This window comes from Calonectris borealis, chromosome 23 (assembly GCF_964195595.1).
Source record: "Calonectris borealis chromosome 23, bCalBor7.hap1.2, whole genome shotgun sequence".
Taxonomy (NCBI): domain Eukaryota; kingdom Metazoa; phylum Chordata; class Aves; order Procellariiformes; family Procellariidae; genus Calonectris; species Calonectris borealis.
Window position 1 is genome coordinate 8,373,971 of NC_134334.1, and position 16,552 is coordinate 8,390,522.

The 16,552-nt window shown below is 60.6% G+C and overlaps 1 protein-coding gene across 5 annotated transcripts; it reads right to left on the minus strand.

Annotated features, from left to right (window-relative positions):
- Positions 1-55: 55 nt before the first annotated feature.
- Positions 56-15,738, minus strand: ATP13A2 (ATPase cation transporting 13A2). Of its 5 annotated transcripts, none has more exons than XM_075172566.1 (29): positions 15,647-15,738; positions 10,416-10,489; positions 9,992-10,159; positions 9,537-9,595; positions 9,295-9,406; positions 9,118-9,194; positions 8,528-8,605; positions 8,196-8,265; positions 7,628-7,762; positions 7,326-7,392; positions 7,111-7,242; positions 6,761-6,928; positions 6,561-6,671; positions 6,402-6,448; positions 6,108-6,296; positions 5,818-6,024; positions 5,544-5,657; positions 5,238-5,394; positions 4,791-4,911; positions 4,432-4,556; positions 3,654-3,814; positions 3,084-3,194; positions 2,794-2,873; positions 2,422-2,574; positions 2,195-2,291; positions 1,829-2,052; positions 1,444-1,595; positions 1,188-1,360; positions 56-998 (listed from the first exon to the last, which is right to left on the minus strand). In XM_075172566.1, exons 1-29 carry the CDS (start codon positions 15,654-15,656, stop codon positions 828-830), a joined length of 3,543 nt encoding a protein of 1,180 aa, XP_075028667.1. In that variant the 5' UTR covers positions 15,657-15,738; the 3' UTR covers positions 56-827. The 5 variants fall into 5 exon arrangements, with proteins under 5 accessions (XP_075028667.1, XP_075028666.1, XP_075028668.1 ...); XM_075172565.1 differs by having other exon boundaries at positions 9,118-9,197; XM_075172567.1 differs by lacking the exon at positions 3,084-3,194 and having other exon boundaries at positions 9,118-9,197.
- Between the last annotated feature and the right edge of the window lie 814 nt (positions 15,739-16,552).

Below are 16,552 nucleotides of genomic sequence, written 5' to 3' on the forward strand. Positions count from 1 at the left end.
TCGACGCCGTCCTGCCCCAAGAAGTCCATCCACACCAGGCAGCACAAGCAAGCGGTCAAGAAAATAGTGGTAATTTATTAGACAACGCTCACGACAGCACCATACGGAAACCGAAAGCGGTACGTCATTCTCCCGACTGCACTTACAACCTCGATGCACCGGAGTAGAGTTAAAAAATAAAGAGATTCGGGGTTTTTTTTTTTTTTTTTAATGCTACAAAGGTCCTGTCCGAAAGCAGAAGTGCTCTGCAGGAGCATCGCAAGCGGAGAAGGTGCCCGTGGCTGGTCCCCAGGCGCTGGGGATTGAGCAGCATCCTTGGCAAGCCGGGGACGGGGCGGTTTGTAAACAGTTCCTACACATCTAGGGCGGTCGTGGGGGAAGGCGGAGGGGGTTTTCTTTCACAGTGAGCAGAGACGCGAGGCTGGGGTGGGTGCCCTCGCCATGAGAAGATCAGGGACCCTCTTCTTGGTGGTTTTGACCAGCCAGGAGAGGAAAAGGAAGGCGGCGTCCCTCTGCGAAAGGGCACCGGTGCCCAGCGTGGGGAGACAGGTCCGAGGCCAGCACAGGAGCGGGAGAGGTCCTGCAGGAAGAGCTGAGCTGGACCATTTCTCTTCTTCTGGACCTTCTCCCCCAGTTTGCTTCTCCAGCATCTCCTCCTCTCGGCCATGGCTGGGTGCGGATTCACAGCTGCGATGCTGAGGGTCTCCCTGCGGGAGCCTGCCCGCCGCATCCCTCGATTTACCAGGGTAAATAAATAAACGACAGCATCCAAGGGCTGGCAGGCAGCGCCTGCCTGCAGAGCGCGCAGGAGGAAAGGCCGACACGTGCTATCTCACGGCGATGGACATCTTGGGTGTAGCGAAGAGTGGTTCGTTAAGAGGCGGCCAGGACGGCTGCTGCTGGCTCAGCTCCTTCTCCAACCTCTTGAAAAGCTTCTTGGACGCTTTCTTTCGGCGCAGCTTGCGGAGGCAACTGAGCAAGCCGTGGTCCAGGGCGGTCTGCAGCAAAGACGGGGGGAGAACGGGTTTTGGGGAGGCTGTAGACCCTGAGGAGAGGGCAGACCTGATGCCAAGGTGAGCCCTGCTCCATCCGTGCCCACAGCTCCTGGAAAAGGGGTTGCTCGGACAGACCCAAAAGGAAGCCCACGCGTCCCTCGTGTGCCCAATGCCCACCCTGGGCTGACCTACCTCCAGCACGAAGGCAGTGAAGAAGTTGAGGGCGGCGATCCCCAGCAGCAGCAGCTTGAAATTCAAGTCGTCGATGCCCTGCAGCTTCAGCAGGGTTTTGGGGAAGCCCAGCGGGTAGAGGGTCAACCATATCATGAGGCCAAAAAGGAGGATGAGGACTACCAAGAAGAGCACTGAGGGCGAGAAGGAAGGGGTTTGAGGAGGAGGATGAAGGTTTGATGCCTCTCTTCATCCACGTGGCCAGCATCATCCTCACCGTTAGTGTAGAGCGGCTCCCGAAACGGGTACCCCTTGGACATGGCAACGGCCAGGATGAGGTACTGGAAGCCCGTGACACAGAAGAGGACCGTGTTCTCGTAGTTGGGCAGGTTTTGGGGAGCCATCACCGTGCTGTTAAGCGGCACGTACCTGAGCCAGGCAGGGGAGAAGGCGGGGGGTCAGACGAAGCAGGAGGCAAGGAGAGGGTCTAAACACCGACCCCTTGTTCTCCACGAGCACACAGGAGCCGTTCGCTGCACGGTGGCTGGATGCGTCCTTGATGCCAGCCGGCGTTGGCCAAAACCAAGGACAAGCACCCGGGCTTCGCTGCAATCCCCTGCGCCGTTCCCATCGCTAAACGCACATGAAGCCAGGTCCCTTACCAGCTCTGCGAGACGGTGATGAAGTAGCTGAGGACTTGCACGGTGATGAGCAGAGCCGTCTGGAGGAGCAGGCTGCCCAGCACGAGGACGCTGATCAACGCCCCTTGGGGACGCTCCACTCCCAGCTCCTGGGCAGGACCCGTCCGACCCATCAGCACCGCCACGGTGGTGGTGATGATCAGGTCGAAGAAGAGGAACTGGAAGTCGCTCAGGTTGGTGTTGATCTGGGAAGGAGAAACCACCCGTTCTCAGCTGTGAGGACCCCGCGGAGGGGCTAGGAAAGGTGACGGTTAAAACCCAGCCATGACAAAGTGACCCAAAGGCATCCCTGAGCATCGCAGGCGTTCGGGCAACCGCAGGACTCACCGTGTAGAGCAGCAGGACGGACACGAACTGCACCAGGCTGTACAGGGCCATGTACTTAAAGACACCGAAGGAGGTGACCAGCGAGCACCTGCCCTCCCTGCAGAAAGAGAGGTTCACCCACCAGCCACCACACCCCTTCCACGAGCTGTCCCAACGCGGGGACGGAGGCACTCATGAGACCCCCACCCTGGTTTTTATCCCCCACCACGCGGCTCCCACCAGCTCACCGGATGACGGCGGGCACGCACTCGATGTTGGCCATGCGGGAAGTGAACGGCGAGGCCACCGACGCCTCCGCCTCCGACAGCGAAATGCCCACGTCGGCTGCTTTCAGAGCCCCGCAGTCGTTGGCGCCGTCCCCGCACATCCCCACGCAGTAGCTGTGGCGAGAAAGGATCCCGTATTTCACGATAGGACGGGGGAAAACTTTGGGTCTTCAATGTTGCACCCCCGTATTTAGGATAACCCCACAACTGGGAGAGGGCAGGACGCGATTTCGCAGCTGCCAACCTCTCCAGCACACAAGAGATGTCTCGGGGCAGAGGACCAACCCCCCTGCCCTCCTCTGTCCTCCATCCCTGGGGGCTGGAGGGGCTTACTTGAGCTCTTGCAGGCTGCACACCAGCTGAGTCTTCTGGTCAGGCGACATGCGGGCGAACACGGTGGCTCGGATGAGGATCTGCAAGGAAGGGAAGGCTCCGTGTTCGTATCGCAGCACCCCGCGTCCCTGGGTGCTTATTTTGAGCTTTGCCAGCTCAGCAGGGCAGAGGGCATCTTGCACCGGTAAAAACCAAAACCCTCAGGGCATTTTGTTTCGGAGCCGCGAGGCTGCAGCACGAAACCCCGGCCAGGTCAACCTTGCCGAAGGATTCCCCACCCTCGGACTCACTTTTGGCAGCAGGTCGGTGAAGTGCTCGCAAACCACGGCGAAGGATTTGCCGTTCAGCGCGAAGTGGCAGGGCTGCGGCTGGAGGAAGCAGCCGTCGCGCTGGTGCAGACCCTGCCAAGAAAAACAACTCCTTTTTCTGCAGCGGGGCTTTGACTTGCGCTCAAATCCCTGCTGAGCCCCCGGGCAAGGGTCGGAACCGGCATCCTCAATCCACACGGAGCAGGAGGTAAAGCAGCTTCCCTTAAACCTCAATTTCAGGCACATAAATGATGGTATTTGGGATGAAAAGCGTGTGTGACCCAGCCCTTCATGCCAAGTCTGGAGCAGGACCCGAGCAGCACGGTGCTGGCCACATCCGACGCGGGTGTTTGGAGCATCAGCTCCAGCCTGACGTGCTCCCAGGGAGAAACAGGAGCAGGTTATCTTCTCCTAAAGGAGGCATTTAATAAGGGGCAGAATCGCACCCATAATTGCCTCTAAGGGTAACGATGCTGGGAAAAAAAAAGTCCTGCAAGGTGACTGGCAGTTTGGGCTTTCCAAAACCCCCCGAAACGTTGCCTCCAGACTCACCTCCAGCTGCTCTTCGCCCTGGGAGTGCTCGGCGAGGATGAATTTCAGAGCGGCGGGTTTGTCGTGGCTGGGCGGGGAGGCGTTGACGAAGATCACCCGCTCTTTCGGCTCCACCATGCGGCAGCTCTTGGCCACGTTCACGGCCGTCAGCATGTTGTCTCCTAGCAGAAAGAGGTGGCGGGGCTGAGCAACCGCGAGCGGCGCTTGCTAGCCAGCGCTGGCAAGGTCTCGCGTGGGCTGCAAGCCAAGAAGAACAGCTCAAACCTGCCGCATCCCCTCTCCCAGCCACCTTGGGGGTCCCTTTGCTTCCCTGAGTTTCGGGGAAGAGCTCCAAAATCTCTTATCTGCCCTACCCCAAAGAAAGGCAGCAGCTTCAAACAAGCAGCGCTGCTCGCCTCGCTTGCAAAGCACCCGAAGGCGACTCCTACGTTCCCCCCCCGTTAGCCAGGCAATTCGGCCTGCTCACGAGATACCGACATTTATGGGATGGGCAGTGAAACCGTGAGCAGTTTTGCTGTTTCAGCCGCCCCCCCCCAGGTCTGCGGGTTCATGCTGCATCCATGAAAAAGCATCCTGCACCCTTCCACGCCCCCGCTGCCGTGAGCCCACCGGCAAGGCAAGCAGCAGGGAGGGTCCAGGAGTCCTCGCCGTGCCTCCCAGCTGCTTCAGGCCACCGATTTCTGGTGGAGAAACCCTTCACCCTTGCACGACGTCAAGGGTCGTCTGTGTCCCATCTCTTCCCCGAGGCCGGTGTCCCCGTTCCCCTCCGCAGGGTCACCTGTCACCATGACGGGGCGGATGTTGGCATTCCTCAGGAGGTGAATCACGGGCGCAGACTCTGGCTTGAGGACGTTTTTCATGACGAGGAACCCCAGGAAGGTCAGGCTGCTCTCCGCGGAGTCCCTGGTGGGATACAACGAGCCGTTCAACACCATCTTCAACAGAAGGCAGAGAGGATCCATCGGTATAAACAGCTAAAAATCCATCTGGGGGGCAGCCAGCAGTTGCTTTAGTACGGGTTAGGGTTTAATTCCTTGCAGGCTGCTAGGATGGGGCAGGCTGCAGGGCAGCAAAGCATCCCGTGAAACGCTCGGAGCAAACAAGATCTAAACGGAGAAGAAAGTTGTTGGCACCAACCTCGGGAGCTGCAGGGCCTCCTCGAAGGTGGTCACTGCGCTCAGGGGTTTGCAAGCCAGACCCAAGACGCGGAAACCATCCGTGGTGTAGAGTCGCAGCATCTGGGAGAAATCCACGGGCACTGCCAGCCGCGAGGGGAAAAGCAAAGTCAAAATCGTTCCTGAATGAACCCGGGCTGCGTAGACCTGGCGAGGGGAGCCGGGGCTCGAGCTCCCACAGGACTGAAGGGCTTTGGACGCTCATCCAGACCCCAACCCCCTTCCCTGTCTTCTGGCTCCTATTTTCTTCCCCCCACGTGGCTGGAGCTAATCCAAAGCCCTCCGAGAACTGCCCCGCAGCATCACCGAGGATAATTCCTGGCGGGGATGAGCTGCAGGGATGCAGATGATGGAGCAGCAGGACCGGCCGCTTCTCAGCTGGGGGGTGATAGCGAAGCCCAGCACGTACCTGTTTCCTTCCTGCAAAGGCTGGCCACCATCTCCGGGGCACCCTTGATGTAGACATGGGCTGAGGCTTCGCCGGGCAGCTTCACCAGGACGCTCATCCTCTGCAAGGCGGAGGAGAAGGGGAAACGCCGGAGGATCCCCACGGGCGACTGGTGCTTCTGCGGAGGACAGGGAGCGGGTGTCAGGGCCAGGCAGGAACTTCTCTGGGAGGTACAACCTCTCCAGGGGCCGCGAAGCACAACCACCCTTTGGGGGTACAGACCCAGTGACTTGGGGAACCTGAGCCACTCTGGTCCACGGGACCTACCCTGTCTCGCGGCTGTTCTTCCTCGGGCGGAGGTTTCATCACAGCCAAGACCTTCGTCCCAAACTGCTGGAAGGCGGGCAGGTCACCTTCCTCCTCCTCCGTCATCTCCAGGCGCTGAAACCAAGGCAGATGCTGAGATGGCAAAGCCCTGCCTTGCAAGCCCCAAGCCCCATCCACCCCCCAGCAGCCCACGGATGGTTTTAAACACCCCCTCTCCTGGCAGAGCAAGACGTCTGCCACCTTTATAGACCTGCAGCTTTGCCGCTGGTCTTACCCAGCCGGTGGACTCCACCATCTTGAGGTCCACGGGGTCCCCGACGGGCTGCGCCCGCAGCAGCGAGACGGTGTGGCAGGCGGCCAGGGAGTAGAGCAAGGGACCGGCGGGCAAGCAGCGGGGCTCGTGGACGATGGGCATGAAGTGGTTGTTCTCCAGCGGGACCACCCCCCAGATGTCCAGACCTTCCTCCGTCAGGGTTCCCGTCTGCGGGGAGAGCGCGGTGGGTCCAGGCCAGCCCCCCGAGCTGGAAACCGGCGTCCCACGGCGTCCCACGGCTTGGGACTCACCTTGTCGAAGCAAACCAGGCGGATCTTCCCGCAGAGGTTGATTCGGGGAGGGCTGATGCAGAAGATGCCCTGTTTCTTCAGCCTGTTCTGGGCGTAGATGGTGCCCACTGTCATCGCAGCCGGGAGAGCCGGGGGCACAATGACGGTGACGAGGTCGAGGGCACGGATGATGATTTGCTCCACGGGGACCTGGCAGGCGAGGAGGAAGAGGGGTGGGCATCCTGATAGCCCTCACCCATCCCCACCTGCAGCGCCGGCCTGCGCTCGAGGATTCACCAGCTCCAACAACCCTACCTGGTTTTTAACCAAGATGAGGATGCTGTACAGCGTGCCGATAAAAGCTGTGCAGGGGGGAGAAGGGGCTCGGTTACAAAGCAAAGCAGACGAAGGGTGGGTTCAACCATTTAAGAGGAGTTTGGCTGCTCCTGGCCGTGTCTCCACGCCCAGACGTACCCAGGATGGCGAGGAAAAGGACGAATTTCACAGCATCCTTGTAGAACTTGAAGCTCACAGGTTTGGGGTAGAGGATGGAGCTGATGAGATCCCCTTTGGCCGTGCAAAACCCTGCGGGAGAGGGGCAGAAGGTAAGCACGTGCAAAGTCACCGCTCCGAAGGATGCGGCTTAGTCCCGGTTTTCCCCTCAATGCCATTACCTGTGCGGGTCACCACGGCCAGCACTTCTCTGCCCACGTAGGACTTGGCTTGGATGACCTGCGTCCCGCAGAACAACGTGTGCCGCCTGTGCTCCTCGGGGGAATAGACGGTGCTGGCTGCCTGGCTGCCGGCCGGGAGAGGGGTTTTCATCACCGGCACGCTCTCCCCTGCGGTGAGGAACGTCATGGAGGGAGGTTTATCACCCCGGGCAGTCAGGATCCAACCAGCCTGGATGGGAAGGGGCTGCCGCAGGGCCACCGAGATACAAGGCTCGTCCTCTCCCCCAAAATCCCCAGCGAAAGCCGGGGTGGCGGAGGCGCGCAGCCCACCGGGGTGCCGGGGCTCTCACCCGTCAGCATGCTCTCGTTGACCATGCACTCGCCCGTTAGCAGCGCGGCGTCGCAAGGGACCAGCATCCCGTCCGCGGGGAGGCTGATGCAATCGCCCGGCACCAGGTCCGCGGAGCTCACCACCATCTCCTCTGGAAAAAAGCGCGGCCGTGCTCAGACACGTCATCCCGGCACCATGCCTGGAGCCCTGGCTCATCGCGGGCACCACACTCACCCCCGCTGGGGCGGCGGACTCGGACGCCGACCGACATCTTGGCCATGTTTTGCAGCGTAGCACTTTGCTGCAAGGGAGGGAGCAGTTAGCAGCCACCCACGGGCAGCTCAAAAAGCACAGCAAAGCATCCGTAAAACAGGTCTCAAAGGCTTGGGACCGCGGATGAAGGACAAGGAAAACCTGCCCCACCATTGGAGTATGGGTTGTCCTCACCCAGCTGGGCTCAGAGGGGGTTCAGCATCAGCACAGAGGTCAAACGCCATCAGAAAACGGGCTATGTCCCAAATAAGCCCATCACCAACCTTCCTTGTCTCGTAGAGGGACAGCCCTAAGGAGATGGTGGAGATGAGGAAGATGCAGGCAGCGTAGTAGTAATAGGCGTCGCAGACCCACAGCACGATGCTGAACACTTGGAAGATGTAGAATGGATTGAGCACCTGGAAGGGAACAGGGAGAAAGAGCAGGTTTGGGGGGGACAGTTTCCTCCAGCCCATCGTGAGACCTCCAGGCTCCTTGAGGAACAACTGCTGATGCAGAGGAGAAGCTGGCCCTCCCCTGGGGCTGGGGACGGATTAGCTGACATCTCACAAACCCTCCGTCCTCCCCAGCTTTGCTTACGGTCAGAAGTCCTGAGGATGCTCAGCCACCTCTGCAACTATCTGGGGACGCTCCTGTCTCAGTTAAGACGCAGGACGCAGCTGCATCAGCTCTACCTTCTCTGATCTCTGCCCAAGCTGCTTCTCCTAAAGTCCTCTCCTCCCCACCAGAGAGGAAGGGCCCGCAAAGCACTTGCAGTGAGGGACATGGAGCAGGGGAAGGATCTGCCCCGGGACAACTCGGTCTTTCGAAGCCCGGCCCGTAGATGCACACCTCCTCCACCAACAGCCTTGCGTAGGACTTGACTGGCACCTCGATGAGGTTCGGGCCGTAGATCTTCCTTCTGCAAAGGGGAGAGAAAAAGCACGGGGGAAGCACGTGCTAGGCAAAAGCCGCATTTCCAACTCGAGGGACCCTCACGCTGCCCAGACCTCCACGGGAGCTCGGTTACGTGGAGAAGCCAAGCCAGGGCAATCCAGCACACCTGGCGATCCTCTGTTTTGAGGTCTGGGTGCAAGAAAAACCCCATGCTCCAGAATTTGCTGGCCCCTGGAAAAACCTCACCCGCACTCCCTGGGTGACCCTCGAAGCTGCAAGATCCCCACCTGGTGTTGTGGTCTTGCTGGTCGAGCCCAGCCTGGGAGAGGTGGAGATCTGCGCAGGTCCAGCCTTCATCCAAGGCGCTGGCAAGCCCGAGGAGAAAGAAAAACAGAAAAACGGAGTCAAAATCAGCAGGAGCCTGGCCCGGCAGAACAAACACCACGTCCAAGTCCTTGGTGACAAAAAAAAAACCCTTTGGGAAAGGGAGAGCATCTTGTTCCTCGGCATCCACCGCAGCCCGCGGGTGCCAAGGAGCGGGAACAAAAGGGGCACAGTTCGGAGAGCCGCGAGCAGCACCGCGCGGTGGGGACCACCCAGCACGGGGCAGCTGCCAAACCGCTTCACCCGGTTTCCTCTGCCCACAAAGAAGGGCAACGTCAACAACTTGGGGGGGAGAGGCAGCGCGGCTTTCCCCGACCCAACGCCCCGGGGATGGTCTCCAAAGGCTTTGCAGCGTGGAGAAAAGCTCCAGCGCGGTTATGTGACTTCCAGCCGGGTCAGGATCATTTTGGGGGGGGGGAGCTGAGGGGCCAAGGAGAGGAGCAGAGAGATGCAGAGAAGTTTGCCGTGCCGGGGCGGGGGGACAGAGAAATACCTGACTTTGCAGTATGCCTGCCGCCGTTCGATCCAGACGTAGCGCATGCCCTCAAAGAGATAGTACCGCAAGATGTTCTTCTGAGCAGAGCGGGATGGAAAAAATAAGGTGTTAGCGGGACACGAGGGCAGCCCACGCCAAGGGAGAGGATTTACAGGGAAGGGTCGCTGGCGTTACCTCTTCTTTCTCATGGAGCCGGATGGTGTCCCGGCTCTCCTCCTCATCCGACACACCGATGGCGATGCTGGTCCTCCGGTCCTCCAGCCTGGCCCCGGGGTGATGCTCCAGGCTGCTCGGGGTAGAAAACCAAGGGTCAGTCCCTCCCCATGCACCGCTGCAAACGCCCCCCTCCTCCAAGCCAAAAGCAGACGCGAGCCCCTGCCCGCCGGCGTCGCCGCGGGGACGTGAGCCCGGCTCACCTGCCCTCGCCCAGCGCCTCCGTGCGCACGCGGGTGGTGAAGCACTGTCCGAATCGGTCCTGCGAGACAGGCAAGGGGCTGAGCAGAGGAAAACGGGGAGCTCCCCGCGTGTCCCCCCTGCTCCTTCAAACAGGGGCAGCGGTCCTGCCCTGCGCAGGCATCGCAGGCAGGGAGTCCCTGGCCACCTGGCTGGGATTCAGGGACAATAAAGAGAAATGCAAAGCCAGGGTGGCTGAAACGGAAGGGGAAGGCGCAAAATTATTCCAGGAATAATTATTATTCCTGGAATAATTTGGCTGTGGGGTAGCATATTGCTTGATGAAAAGAGATGTCAAACACAGTTAGGGAGGGGAGGGTGACAAGCAGCAAGGAACATGCCCAGGGCCCTCCTGGGAAGTCGGTGGCAGAGCCCAAGCTCAGCTCCTTGGGTGCCCTGGACCCCTCCGGGGACTTACTCTGATGATGACCCAGTCGGCCTGGCCCAGGGCGCAGGGCTTGCATTTCACCTGCACCTCCAGGCTCGGCTTCCAGTGGAAGAGGACGAGGAGCAGCCCCGCCGTCAGCACGGAGCAAGCGTGGCACAGGGCCACCCGCCACGTCTTGGTCTGGTAGCCCGTGACCTCCTGGAAGAAAGGAGGTGACCTTTACGGGGATGCTTATTCATAAGATAAACTAAAACTATAATTATCGAGCATCTAAATCCTAAACTCATAAAAGCCCTAAGCCTCCTGGCGTGATTTAACACCAGGCAGGTGACAACCAAGTAGCTTTGGGGCTGGAAAACCCCCGTCTCGCGCCAGCTTTGCAGATAAAATGCATTTTTTGTGCCAACCCTTCCCGAGCGTGCCTTCTTCCCCGCGGCCAAGCCCTCGGACCTACCATGCGGGATTTATCGGTGTCTCGCTGCAGTGTCCCGTAGCCCGGCCGCTGGTTCCCCAACAGCCTGCTGTTGTCTGCAAAGTCAAAAAAACAGGGGAAAAAAATAAGAGGAGCTGATCCAAAGCGTTATTTAGAAGATGCCACAATGATGGGCTCCCGGCTGCAGCGATGACATCCCCGGATCAGTCCCAGAAGGTGGCTGGACGCGGTGTCCCCTCTGCCATCCACCCCGGCTCCCGGCAGAGCCGCTCGGGGCCACCTCCGCTGCGCAGGGGGATGCTGCGGGCACGGGGCACCCCAGCACTGCCCGGTCACCCTCCCGCGGCACGTGACAGTCACGCGAACGATGCCAAAGGAGCCCGGGGAGAAAAACTGGCACAAAAACGGGGGGGGGGGAAGGGAGCAGGGCTGGTGCAGAGCCAGGTCAAGTGCAGGGAGAGCTCTCCCAGCGGCTTTTCACGCTTGTTTGCTCCTTGTGTTTCCCCCTGCGTGGGAGGACGTGGCCACAAAATTTGCTTTTTTCAGTTTTACTGATGCCCAGCGCGGCTCAGCACCTCCGATTCCCCCCGGTCTCCGCTGCACCCCAATGCCCAGCCTGGGAGACGGAGATCGCCGGAGGCATGACCGTAATCATCCCAGGTGGGATTTTAATCGTCACCCTGAATCCCATGAAGTTGGACGCACTCATCCCCTAAATCCACTCTGGATTACAAGCCGCGGCGTCCCAACTCCAGGATCTTAAGGCAGCGGCGGGGAGATAACACGTGGCACAAACAGCAACCCAGAAAATTTCCTGGCTGGGCCAGGTTCAGGTTCCCAGGAGGGCACTCAGACCGGTTTAACCATTTACATGCCGGGTGTGCGCCCGTCCTCTGCCGGAAAAGCCAACCCGGCTGGATTCCTGCCGCTCCCCGGTCTGACCCCAAAGCTCGTCTGCAGGTGACAAAAACGATTAATTAAAACCATCCCCTGGTTTTGATGACCACCGGGGACAGGGTCTCTATCTTGCCCAGCGACCCAGTGGGTAGCCAGCTCCCAAAACACTGCTCCAAGGGATAAGTTTCGGGTTGGGGAAGGGGGGGGGGATGAGCCCAAGGGATGGTTTATTAAAACAAAAGCCCTCCCAGGAGCCAAAAGGAACGGCTGCGAAGCTCGCCAAGGGCCCGCAAGGAGGGGAGATGTCAGATCTCCCCGCTGCCGGTGTCGAACCCCGCGAAAAGCATCGATTCCAGGTTAAAGGAGGCCGGGAGCGGGTGCGGGAGGGCGAGGAGGAGCGTGGGCTGCCCTTCAAAAGAGCAGAACAAAGGAGAGGGCGAGGGGGTGCCTCGCACAAAGGCTTTTCCCCAGCGCTGTCTGCAGGGTTTGCAGGAGGGGGAAAGTATCGAAACGTCCCCCAAAAAACCTCATTTGCTTTCTGCACCTCGCCAAACCGAGGTAGCGAGAAGCACAGCCCGGCTCTCCGCCTGAACTCCGCGGTTAGCAACAACAAAATTATTACGACTTTCTTGACCCTTTCCTATAAGCAGCAAATCTTTTGGAGGAGCCTACGAGCACGGCCGCAAGCGGCTCCGTCCCGCGGAGCTGCGGCTCTTGCACAACCCCCCGCCCCGTCCCCGTGGGTTTTCTCACCTCCCGCTCCCATCCCGGCTGCTCCCCAAAACACGGCGAGCGAGAAAGGGCTCTCGCCTTGACTCACCGCGCCTTACCCCGCCGGTTGCGCAAGCGGAGCCGTCCCCGGTTGGGATGGGATCGGCACGGCTGTCATCACCTGCCCGCCGGCGGACGTGTCCGGGAAGCATCCGGCGCCGGCGGAGGGGAGGGCAAAGCACCGCGAAGCTGCGCTACCAGTTTGAATCGCGGCGTAGCGGCCACACCTCGTCGGCAAACACGGCACGGGGGCACCCGGCCGTCCCTCCTCCGGCTCCCAAAGTAGGGGGGTTTTTACCCCTGAGCTCCTCTGGAGAGCCCTGGGAAGAGATTTGCTTCTCTCTCTGCTGCTAAAGGGGGATTAAGGAGGGGAAAACAGGCAGGAGCGGCTGCAAACTCGGGGAGGGGTCAGCGATGCACCAGCCCGGCTTGCAAAGGGAAGAGGGGAGCCACGATTCCCCGCCGACGCCAGGTTTGCGCGGCCAAAACGCCGCTGGAAGTCCTCGCAGCTGCCCGGCTCCGAAAAGAGTTCGCGCCCTGTCTTGCACCTTTCAGAGAACCGCCACGCGTCCCCGCTGTCGAGGTTCGAGGGAAGACTGGGGAGAAAGATGCTCAGGACGCCCTGACATCCAGCACATGTCCTAGCAGGGGAGGACGTACCCTCTGACACCGGAAAGCGGAGCTGGAAACCTGGAGCCTGGGCAGTGAACGCCCCTCTGCAAAGCAGCCCCAGCAGCCACCACTTGCAAACACCAGCGCGGGTCCTTGCCCCGAGGTTTTGACCCGAGACGCAGCCTTTCTCCCCGGCAGCACACCCCCCCCGAAAGCACACAGGTGCTGGTCCCAGAGACCTTCTCCACACGCTCCTTTTGCAGCCACAGCCCTTTTACGAGCACCTTTCTCAAAACCAACCAACCCCAAGTGGACTTTTAGATGTCCCTCCACTCTTGTGGTCCTCACTGGATGCTCAGGGCTTCCCGAGCAGTCTCCTTCCTCCCTCCCTCCCTCATCTTCTATCCACCCATCATCTCCCATCCACACGTGCAGGCTAGAGGTTGCACGCAAGAAGAGGAAGGTCCACCCAGGGAGGTGACTGCTCCAGCCAGCAAGGTCTGGTGCTGTCTGCTCAATGGGATGGGGCAAGGTCAATCCAGGCCCTTGGAGACAGGGAAATGAAAAATCAGGAGGAGACAAAAGGAAGGAAGGAGGGATAAGGAAAGGCAAACGGTGTTTGGGTCACGTAGGACACGATTTAACTCAGGCGGATCTTTCAGAGCAGGCTTCAGGCTCTAGTTTGGGACGGGAGATGTCACGGCCGGCTGCAAGCCCAGACCCAGCGAGGGGTTGAGATGAGATGGCGTCGATTCTCCTGCCCTTTCCACCAAGCCAACGTAAACTCGTCCGCGCGAGCCAACTGGAGAGGAACGTGTCGCCCTGCCTGCCACGCAGCCGGAGCAAACGCGTTTTACCAGGCGGTCTGGTCCTACCCAGACATGGCAGCACCCGCCGGGGGAGCGCAGCTGGAAAAACACCCCAAGGCTGGAAGAAACAAAAGGACGAGACGGGCTCGATACAAGGTGGGGACGTGGAAGACGAGGATTCAGGTTCTGCCATTGCCGGTAACCCCGGGGAAATTGCTCTCATGCATCAAACCCTTGAGAAAATAAAGTCCTCGTAGGCAAGGCTCCCTCCCAGCAGCCCTGTCCACCTCAAACTGGTTTCGGTTTAGATTTGCAGGGAAGGGTCACCCGCGGGGAGGAGGCCGGCAGCACGGGCAGCGTTTGCTTCGCCACGTGCTGACGACACCGGCTGAGACAACGGCGGTCAAACCCTTCCGGCGAGGCGGGTTCCTCCCCCACCCCAGGCAGGCATCGCTCTGACCTCTCCCGCACCCGGTTTTGCAAGACCTCGCCGTACGCCAAAACCACCTGCCAAGCTGGAGAAAGCGCCCGGCGGCTTCAGGGAGCATCCTCGCTTGGGCAAGGGGGGGAAAAATATATCCAAACCCCACGTTTTCCCTAAATTCTGGTTAAATAGAAGGCTCCTACTTCCCTTAGGGAGAGAGGGGCTGTGCTCCTCGCAGCCCATCCCTGTTTTGGTGTGTTGAGCATCTCCTGCCTCTCCAGCCAGGCTGGCAGCGTTAAACCTGGGTACCCTTAAATGTAGCGCAGGGAAAAGAAAGGGTGAGGTTTAACCCCTGAGCGCTGCTACGCTGCTGATCTGGAGCAAAAGACGGGCGAAGGGGGTCCGAGGGGCTGCGAGCGGGGTCAGCACGGTGGCAGGGACCGCGGTGGTAGGGACTACGGCCACGGCACAGCCGGGCAAGCCCCGGGGAGCCGAGCCCGGGCACCCAAAGAGCCCTCTGACGGTCACACTCCTCCCTTTCCTGCCACAAAGCTCTTCCTCTCTCGCCCCTGCGCTGCCTTCAAGAAACTCCTCTGCGCCAACCGGGGCAAATTTGAAAGGAAACGGGCAAAGATCGCACACGCTGTGCCACTTCCGTATGCCCTGGAATGGGAAACGCCGCCGACACGAGGGATGCAGGACACCTCGGATGCTTTCTCCAGTGCCATATCGCATTTCTCAACCTCTTCTGAACGCCTGGGATGCCTTTTCCCCCCCTGCCAGCCTCGAGCCTGCAAAGCATCTTTCGGCTTCAAGGCCGCGCTGCGGTCAGCAGCGATGCCAAGTCAAGGCTCGTTTATCTGACACCGCGTTACGTCTTTTACCAGCACGAGAAAACGCCGGGATTGCTCCGCTCGTGGGGTCAGAAAGGCAACGTGGTCCTTCACAACCTGAAAATCCACCCCCGTCTCCACGACGTCGACTGCAGATGCCGCAAAGGGACGCTTCGCGCCAGCTGCAGACCCCGACGAGCTCAGAGCCTCCCCGAAGGCCGAGTCGGAGCAACCTGCTTGCGGGGAAGCAGCCCCCGGCGGGATGCAGGGATTCAGCCGTGGGGTTTGGTGGTCTCGGAGCATCCCAAAGCGACGCTTGGGTTTTGTTTCCCCACGTTTTGCGTGGATTAATGGGTGCACAGAGTCCCATGCACCGACGTCGACAGGAGCGGGGCCAAGAGCTCGTGTCCCGCCGGACACTGCGCTCCCCACTCTGCTCTGCCACCCCCCAAACCTGCGATGCCAGGGAGGGGGCAGCACCCCACTTTGCACCATCCCCTGCTCCTCCTTTTGCAAACCTTGCTGGAGGGGGAAATAAAGCAAAATAAAGCAAAATAAAGCAAAATAAAGCAGAGCTGCCCTCTCCTCTGCACCCTTGGCGCAGCCTCCCCTTCCTGCACAACCCATGGCACAGGCACGGCTGAGGGGGGATGAGCGCAACCCCCGGGGCCCACGCAAAATGCAACCGTGGGGACATGCACAATGCAACCCCCGTGGGCCACGCACGATGCAACGGCAGGAATATGCACAATGCAACCGTGGGGCCACGCACAATGTAACCCCCGTGGGCCGTGCACGATGCAACACTCGTGGGGCCCCGCACGCAGCGCAAACCCCGCAGCTCCCCGATGCGAGCCGGGGGGCCGTGCACACCGCACCCCCCCCCCCACGCGTGGGGCCCCTCACCTGAGCTCATGGCGGGCGGGCACGCGTGGGCCGGGGTGCGGGCGCCCCGGGGCCGGAGCCCCGCGCGCACCCAGCTCCACGGCGCGCGGCGGAAGGGCGGCGCGCGGGGGCCGCTGGGACTTGTAGTCCTTTACCCCCCCCCCCCCCCCCCCGCAAGGAACCTCCCCGGGTGCTGCTCCCCCCCGCCCCACGGAGCTTTGCAGCCTCTCCGTGGCAGGGCAAGGCACCGGGCTCTGCCCCACGAGGGGGGCTCTGCACCCCCCACAACAAAATAGCCGGGGTCCAGCCCCGAAAAGGGGCTTTGCACCCCCTCTCCTTGCGAGGAAATGCACCGGGCTCTGCCCCCGAAAAGGGGCTCTGCACCCCCACTCCTTGCAAGGAAATGCACCGGGCTCTGCCCCCGAAAAGGGGCTCTGCACCCCCACTCCTTGCAAGGAAATGCACCGGGCTCTGCCCCCGAAAAGGGGCTCTGCACCCCCACTCCTTGCAAGGAAATGCACCGGGCTCTGCCCCCGAAAAGGGGCTCTGCACCCCCACTCCTTGCAAGGAAATGCACCGGGCTCTGCCCCTGAAAAGGGGCTCTGCAGCCCCCCCTTTTCTCCCCACTTAGTTGCAGACCCCTGCAGCAAGACTCCCTCTCGGAAAGCTGCAGTAAGGGGGATGTTGAAGCCGAGAACCAGGTGCAGACCCAAGTAACACCCCTAATGCAGATCCCTCCAGCCAAAGCTTGGTTTTTTGGGGCTCCCATCGCTGCAAAACCCCTGCCAGAAACAGGCAACCCCTGCCCACCACCACCACGCTCAGCTGCAGCCGAAAAGCAGTTATGCTCCCCCCATACCCGTCCTTGCACAAGGGAGTTTTGGTTTCTTTCACTGGAGGGGAGATAAAGCCAATGTTTTCTTTGGA

What these genes read in the sequence shown, in the direction of transcription:
- ATP13A2 (XM_075172565.1), bottom strand. An exon ending in CAGCAAGACCACAACACCAG is followed by an intron (nt 8,266 to 8,527) that starts GTGGGGATCTTG and finishes TCCCCTTTGCAG; the next exon opens with AAGGAAGATCTACGGCCCGA. An exon ending in CAACGAGAGCATGCTGACGG is followed by an intron (nt 6,929 to 7,110) that starts GTGAGAGCCCCG and finishes TCCTCACCGCAG; the next exon opens with GGGAGAGCGTGCCGGTGATG.